The sequence below is a fragment of the Chiloscyllium plagiosum genome, chromosome 13, assembly GCF_004010195.1.
Source record: "Chiloscyllium plagiosum isolate BGI_BamShark_2017 chromosome 13, ASM401019v2, whole genome shotgun sequence".
Classification (NCBI taxonomy): domain Eukaryota; kingdom Metazoa; phylum Chordata; class Chondrichthyes; order Orectolobiformes; family Hemiscylliidae; genus Chiloscyllium; species Chiloscyllium plagiosum.
In genome coordinates this window covers 66,075,326-66,083,522 of record NC_057722.1, presented here as the reverse complement: position 1 = coordinate 66,083,522, position 8,197 = coordinate 66,075,326, and the positions used below count along the sequence as shown (strand labels likewise).

At 40.8% G+C, this 8,197-nt stretch overlaps 1 protein-coding gene across 4 annotated transcripts in view; it reads left to right on the top strand.

Annotated features, from left to right (window-relative positions):
- The window catches only part of LOC122556163 (neprilysin-like), a 174,924-nt gene that overhangs the window by 112,444 nt on the left and 54,283 nt on the right, over positions 1-8,197 (top strand). For all 4 annotated transcript variants that reach the window (XM_043702673.1, XM_043702676.1, XM_043702674.1 and 1 more), the window contains exon 11: positions 5,335-5,471. In XM_043702673.1, the coding sequence (XP_043558608.1) occupies positions 5,335-5,471 (137 nt within the window). The remainder of the gene's footprint in view (positions 1-5,334; positions 5,472-8,197) is intronic.

Genomic DNA, 8,197 nt, shown 5'->3' with positions numbered 1-8,197 from the left:
CCATCCCGAATCAGTCCTTGCCTTTCCAAATACATGTACATCCTGTCCCTCAGGATTCCCTCCAACAACGTGCCCACCACCGAGGTCAGGCTCACTGGTCTATAGTTCCCTGGCTCGTCTTTACCACCCTTCTTAAACAGTGGCACCACGTTTACCAACCTCCAGTCTTCCAGCACCTCATCTCACCAACATATTAGCTGAAATATGAACAGAAATTGCTGGAGAAGCTCAGCAGGTCGGGCAGCATCTGTGGAGAGAGAAGCAGAGTTAATATTTGGAGTCCAATCTGACTATTCTTTGGAATAGTGGCACCACGTTTGCCAACCTCCAGTCTTCCAGCACCTCATCTCACCAACATATTAGCTGAAATATGAACAGAAGTTGTTGGAGAAGCTCAGCAGGTCGGGCAGCATCTGTGGAGAGAGAAGCAGAGTTAACATTTGGAGTCCAATCTGACTATTCTTTGGAATTGAAGGTTCTCTCACAGATATTTCCAATCCTGCTGGGTATCTCCAGCAATTACGATTTTTTGTCATTATTTCTCTAACCATGGCATTTGCCTTTTTATCTGCTGTAAGCTTGTGTGATTTATGAGAAGGGATTAAGAATTATGTAACTACAATATGTAACTGGCATAAAGACTAAATCAATCAAGATGTAATTGAATTGTGGATTAGTTTTAAGATGGAGATGGTTCCAAAAGGCTTAGTAGATTGATACGTAAATGAATGGGTTGCACTAGAAGGATAGGTTCAACAGATTGAGCTTGTTTCCACTGGAGTCTAAAAGAGTGAGAGGTTACTTGATCAAAGTGAATAAGTTTCTGAATGTTCTTGAAATATGTTCCCTCTGTGGCTCACTGTTTTAAAATTAAGAGTCACCCTTTGAGAGCATTGAGTACAGGACTTGGGAGGTCATGTAGCGGCTGTTCAGGACATTAGTTAGGCCACTTTTGGAATACTGTATGCAGTTCTGGTCTCCCTCCTATCAAGAGGATGTAATCAAACTTGAAAGGGTTCAGAAATATTTTAAAAAGATGTTGCTAGGTTTGGAGCATTTGAGCTTTAGGGAGAGGCTGAATAGGGCTGTTTTCCCTGGAGTATCAGAGGCCGAGGGGGTGACCTTATAGAGGTTTATAAAATCATGCGGGGCACGGATAGTATAAATAGACAAGGTTTTTTTCTTGGGATGAGGGAGTCCAGAGAGGGGAAAAATTTAAAAGGGACCTAAGGGGCAACCTTTCCACAAAGAAGGTGGTGCGTGCATGGAGGGAGTGGTGGAGGCTGGTAGAATTGCAACGTTTAAAAGGCATCTGGATGGATATATGAGTAGGAAGAGTTTAACAAATATGGGCCAATTGCTGTAATATGATATCTGGTTGGGTTGGATGAGTTGGACCGAAGGGTCTGTTTCTGTGTTGTACATCTGTGATTCTATCACTCTAACAAGGATGAGGACAATTTGTTTTCTCAGAAGGTTGTGCAACTTTGGAACTCTGCTTCAGAAGGCAGTAAATGAGAATCATTGAGTATGTTTAAGAAGGAATTGGAAAGATTAATGTTAATGTGATTTGTGAGAAGGGATTAAGAATTATGTAACTACAAAATGTGGAATTCAAAACAAAAGCAGACAGCAATGATCTTATGGAATGGTGCTACAGACTCAAAGGTCTCCCATTTCGTATGAATCTTATGCTTTACATTTTATTGTTTCAATTTTGAACAGCTGATCGGATCAGGTGCGACATCCATCTAATCTAATTCCTTATTGAACGGAATGGAGTGTGATACAGGGTAGGGGATAAAACCAGAGTTCTTATCAACTTGTTAGATTCACCAAGGTTCAAATTAAAATTGCCTCCAAATGTCTACTTATAAAAATTTAGGCAAACGAATGTTCAATGACCTAACACTGCAAATGGTAATTCAGACTAAATTGAATCAAGAAAGTCAAAAGGTTTACCAGATGTCCTAACTGAAAATCAGGCACTGCAGCTGCATCCTGATCAGCATTAGCTGACTTAATAAATGTAACTCATTTTGAAAACTTCCAGAGAATTAAGATTGACTTTGACAGGTCAGTAGTGTGAAGCACATAGCCTGAATGACATAATGGGAATACTTTGGACTATTTTCATTAAAATTTGAAACTATGGCTGTTAAATAGCTCCTACTTTTGGGTTCTATGAACATAAGAACAGAATAGGTCATTTATCCTCTGAACCTTTTTTTACATTTATTTATGGGATGTCAGTGCATCACTGAGCAGTCAGAATTTATTGTCCAATTTCCCTCAAGTCCATAAGATCATAAGATCTAGGAACAAACGTAGGCTATTCAGTCCATTGAATCTGTTCTGCCATTCAATGAGATTATGGTTGACATGATGATCCTCAACTCCACTTTCCTTCTTTTTTCCCTCTAACCCTTGATTCCCTCACTGATTTAAAGGACAGTCTATCTCTGCCTTGAATATTCTTAATGACCCAGCCTCCACTATTCCCTATGGTAAGGACTTCTTCCTCTGAGATTGGGCTTTCTCGTCTGAGATTCTCTCACAAAGAAAAAACATTTGGGGAAAGGACAGGAGATTGGCATTAAGTAATACAACCTGTAGAAGCACTATCAGCTGATTGGCCTTTTCTGCATCTACTCTCTCAAATCCGATAAGAATCATGCATGTTTCAATAAGGTTGCCTTTCATTCTTCTAAATTCCAATAAACAGAGGTCCAATCTAATTAACCTCTCCTCATAAGAAAATTCATCCATACTTACAATCAACCCAGTGAACCTTCCCTGGATTACCTTCAAGGTCAGTATGTCTTTCTTTAGATAAGGGAACCAGAACTGTCCAGTGTATTTCAGTCTGACCAGTGGCTTGTATAGTTTTAGCAAGACTTAACTGAAATCTGAAGTCATAATTGAACTTATGAGAATAGATTGAAAAAGTTGGCACTTTATTCCTTGAAGTGAAGAAGGCGGAGATTAAATTTGATAGAGGTTTTCAAAGTCATGAGTAGATAGGATAAGCTGTTCCTGCTGGTAAAAGAAAAAAAGAATGAAAGGGTATAGATTTGAAGGGATGTGCAAATGGACATGAGAATAAACCTTTGCACACAGCAAGTAGTTAGGCTATGGAATGCACTGCCTGGAAATCTGACAGAGACAAGTTCAATTGAGGTATTCAAGAGGGCATTGGCTTGTTATTTAGATCAAAATGCTGTTCAGAGATATGGGGAAAAGACTAGAGATTGGCATTAGGTGATTGTGCTTGTACCAGTTCTATCAGCTGAATGGCCTCTCTGTGTCAAACTGTAATTCTACAATTTCCCTACTTTCATACTCAATTCCAAGTACCTTCCCCAATACCTAATGAACTTGTATGCAATTTTTTTGTTTTATACATGAGGACTCTCAAATCCCTCTGTGCTATAGCTTTCTATAATGTTTCAGCATTTAAATAATACACACCACCTCTATTCTTCCTGCCAAAGTGCATTACCTCACATTTCCCATCATTATATCCCATCTTCTAAGTTTTTTGCCTACTTAATTAATCTGTCTATATCTGTCATCCACACAGTTGTCTTTGCACCTATTTTTGTGTCAATTGCAAACTTGGCTAGAGTCCATATAGTATTGTAATGGTGGAGTCTTCATGAACCGCTGTGGACCATGTGACTTAGGTAGACATACAGTGCTTTGAGGGAGGACGTTTCAACGGTAGTAAAGGAATAGTGATATAGTTGCAAGTCAGGATTTTTAGACCTGCCAGTGAATGTGTTGCCATATATCTTCTGCCTATCCCTTTTGTGATAGCAGTACAGTGCCATTGGAGCTGCAACCATTCAGTTAGATCATGATCTGCAATGGAGGGCCATATTGTTCACCATATGCTGTATGCTAAAGTTAATAAAAACCTAGCTTTTTCAGATTTAAAATTTACAATTGATCTTATATTGGTTACTGTTTGTGGAAGCAGCAATTAACTTCTATTACCCAATAGAAGAGTCTAGAATCATAGAGTCACACAGACTTACTGCACAGAAACAGATCCTTCAGTCCAACCAGTCCATGCCAACCGTAATCCGAAACTAAACTAGTGCCACCTCTCTGCACTTGGCCAATATCCCTCCAAACATTTCCTTATGTACTTATCCAAATACTTTTAAATATTGAACTGTACCTGCATCAATCACTTCCTTTGGAAAGTCATTCCATACAAGAACCACACACTGTAAAAAAAATGCTCCTCATGTTCTTTTTAAATCTTTCTCCTCTCATCTTAAAAGAAATATGGCCCTCGTCCCCCACAATATGGAAAAGACACCTACCATTCACCCTTCAAGATTTTAAACATCTCTAGAAGATTTTTAAACCTACTACACTCCAGTGAAAAAGGTCCCAGCCTATGCAGCCTCTCCTTATAACTATGCTTTCCATTCCTGGTAACATCCAGATAAATCTTTTCTGAACCCTCTGCAGCTTAATAATATCCTTCCTATAACAGTGCGAACAGAACTAAACACAGTACTTCAGAAAGGCCTCACCAATATCTTGTAAACCCTCAACATGATTCCCAATTCCCATACTCGCAGGTCTGAGCAATGAAGGCAAGTGTGCTAAATGCCTTCTTAACCACGTTGTCTACATGTGACACAAACTCCAAAGAATTATGTACCTGAAGCCCTAAGTCTTTTTCTTCTACAACATTAGTCTCGTAACTTTATTTTTGAACAATCTGACACTAATTTGCAATCTATTCCCCTTGGTACCGAATTTCCAACTTGGTAGAAATAGCTGACTGTTTAATTGCTCAACACCTTTTCTGTCTGTTTTTGGAATTTTTAAGTAAAATGTGTAAGGAGCTGTGTACTTGGAGTTTGCATCAGTACTTTCTTTCTCTCTGTACTCATGCTTCAGACAGGCCATTGCTATCATTGCTCATCCTTAATTATCCTAAGAAGATGGTGTCAGCCTGCTTGCTGGGCTATGTCAGGGGGCAGCTAAGAGTCAGCCATGTGGGAGTGGGACTGGAGTCACATATATAATCCCAGGCCAGTAAGGATCATAGATTTCCTTCTCTGCAAGGTATTAGTGAACCAGGTAGGTTTGAACAATAACTTGTGCACTTTACAGTGATTTTTGGTGCTGATGATGCTTAATATCTTGAGTTTCTTTTCAAGTGACAGCTTATTGAGTTCATGAATGCTAAGTGTGAGAGAATGGAGTTTTTATTTATTTACTGATTATTAAATATGAAGTTCAGTGTTCAATTCCTGTGATTTGTAAATATGAATTTTCATGTTCGGTTTCTGTGTTTTCTTATTTAAGGAATTCAGCTGGAAGAATTTCACCAATGAGATTCTCTCTACTGTGAACCTGCATGTGACAGATAATGAACCAATTGTTGTTTATGCACCAGAGTATCTTGAGAAGCTGGCACCTATTCTGAGTAAATATAAGCCGAGGTATGTATGCAAGAATTAACATGATGTAATGTCTATTTGCAGCATTTATTGTGGGCCTCCAGGATCATGCATGTTGGTTGGAGAACCAGCTAGAGTCTGGGGATGTGACTTTTTAGGAAGGCCTTCCATGTTGAGTACCAATCATGCAGTGAGCCTCCCTGGCGCTTGGAGTCTTAGGGTTTGAGGGAATCAACAATATGGGATTGGAGAGGAACAGAGCCTTACCAGTACTTTCCCCATACCTTTCCTGATGCCAGGTCTGTCAAACAGGTGGACAATCATGACTGCCAGTGAACAAGAGAAACCATGCCCTCACCTGCAGGCAGTGTTTGCTTTCTGATTGCCCCCTATTGGGTCAAAACCAGGGTTTTGCCAAATGAGACCCTTACATGGGTATTAATTGCCCCATTAAAGATTGGTATAAGGTGGGAAGGCCATCCATGACCTTTCCTGCCACTGATTTCATTGGGGCTGAGGTGGGAAGGTGGCAGGGACCCTGTCAGTGTTAGAAATATAGGTCACTCTAATGGTAAGACGGAACAATTCCATTGCAGGTAATGCTCATTGCACTTTGCCTTTAAGTTGGATAGTTAGGGTTATTGTGATGCAGTGATAGTGTCCCTACCTTTGAGACAGGAGGCCTGGGTTCAAGTTCCACTTGCTCCAGAGGTGGGCCATAACAGAATGATTAGAAAGATAAAGATTGTTCTTCCTGATCTTTGGGCATTGATGCGGAGAAGTGTGACCAGGTTGGAGGCCTTTTCATGGGTGTGCTGCTGGGCCTGGCCAATTTGGTCATTAACAGGTCCAGATGGTGGAGAGATTTGTATCTGCCGACTGTCTGCCCTTTGTGCCAGGAGTCCTTGGAAAGGGAACACAGTGTTCGCCAATAATCAAAATGCTTTTCGAGAACTGTGGGCACCATAGGTGGTAGAGTGACTTATCCTCCCTTCCAACTCCAGTTGATTTAGCCCCCTCTCTTTCTCTCCCTCACCTTTGGTGCTCTGTATTGCCCTTGCCAAATATTGCACATAATTTGATTAGTTGGAAACACGGGTGATTTACTGGTGATGGACAATATTTGAAATGTCCTACAGGTGATTTGGTGGTGGTCAGAAAGCCGTTTAGTTGTGTGTAATAACACTTCCAGATATGAGAAGAAATTTTCAAAAATACAGCTGGGTTCTTGGCCATGGAGGTTAATTGTTCCTGACTGCCTGACCCTCTTCTCTGATATGTCCATTCCCTAGTGTGCTTAGAGACGCGGCATGCTATGTCCAGTAACACCCTCAATGCCTTTAGAGAGATGGTTGGACAGCAATATTTCTCTCTCCAACTCCATTTTAAATTAGTTCCTTCCCTCTTTGCCTATCCCCTCCCCATATTTGTTATTGTTGCACTGCTCCTGATGGGTAGTGCTCGTTAGTTTATTAGCTTTTTAGTTGTTGTTTTAATTTGTAACATTTGGTGATTTGGTGGTGGTGGAAAATATGCAGATTTGTGTATGGCATCTTTGAACAGAAAAAAGGAAACCAATTGTTTTCTTCACCAGTGGGGTGAGAGGCTTGTATCAGGGAAAGGATCTAGAAGGGGAAGGTGGAAACTGGTACTTATGTTAAACAATGGATTTACAATAAAACCTTGGAAATCTCTGCCTTTTTCACCAATTTGGTATCAATCTGTTAAAGAATTTCTACTTTCCATATCTTGTCACCAAACTCAGTACAAAAGGAGGCATTAAATTCCGTTTTATTTGAAAAAAATGAATGCTGTTGTAACTTAACCCTTTTCAATTAATGTAGCAATTATATCATTATATATTAGCGTCGGATAATAGGCCTGGGATACTCAGCTAAGAAATTAGTTTAAGATCACTCCTGATTGCTCTGCTGCAGCAACGATATGCATTTATGTAGAGACTTTAAAATAGTAAAAGATATTCCAAGGTTCTTCACTAGAGAGTGATATGGACTCTGATCCAAAGAAAGACTTCTTTCAGACAGGCTTAGTTGAAGTGGAAGGTTTGAAGAAGGAAAGCAAGTCAGAAAGGCTGAGATCTTTTAGGGCACAAATAATGAGGCCATAGCCAATGATAGTGAAATGAAAGTTCAAACTGGCCTTAAGAGGCCAAGATAAATTGAGACAAGATTGAGGCCACGTTCTTTGGGAATTAGGCTGACCAATCCTTAAATCCATTCACCATCAGGACAGATTACCTGAAGGTGCTGGGAATATCATTTGGAGGGATTGGGATGTGCGCAAGATCGTGGGAGAAGTGTGTCATGAAGATGAAACAGAAACTGGTCTTTTGGGAGCACTGATCCCTGTCCATTGTAGGTGAAAACCTGGTCATCAGGTGTGAGACACTCGATCTGTTGTTGTGTATGGTGCGGTTCTGGCCCATCCCCCAAAACTGCACAGTTACAGTCACCTGAACCATCTTCCACGTCATCTGGTGGCCTAAGATAGACTGTGTCTGCAGGGACTCCATGTACAAAACTCTGGACAAGGGGGAAGAATATGTGTAATGTTGCCCTTATTCTGATGGTCACCTTTGAGTGTGGCTGCATCAAGCTGTGTGTAGACCCTCGGTACATAAACACCAAGTGTCACCACATACTTGGTGGGCGGCACGGTGGCACAGTGGTTAGCACTGCTGCCTCGCAGCGCCAGAGACCCGGGTTCAATTCCCGCCTCAGGCGACTGACTGTGTGGAGTTTGCACGT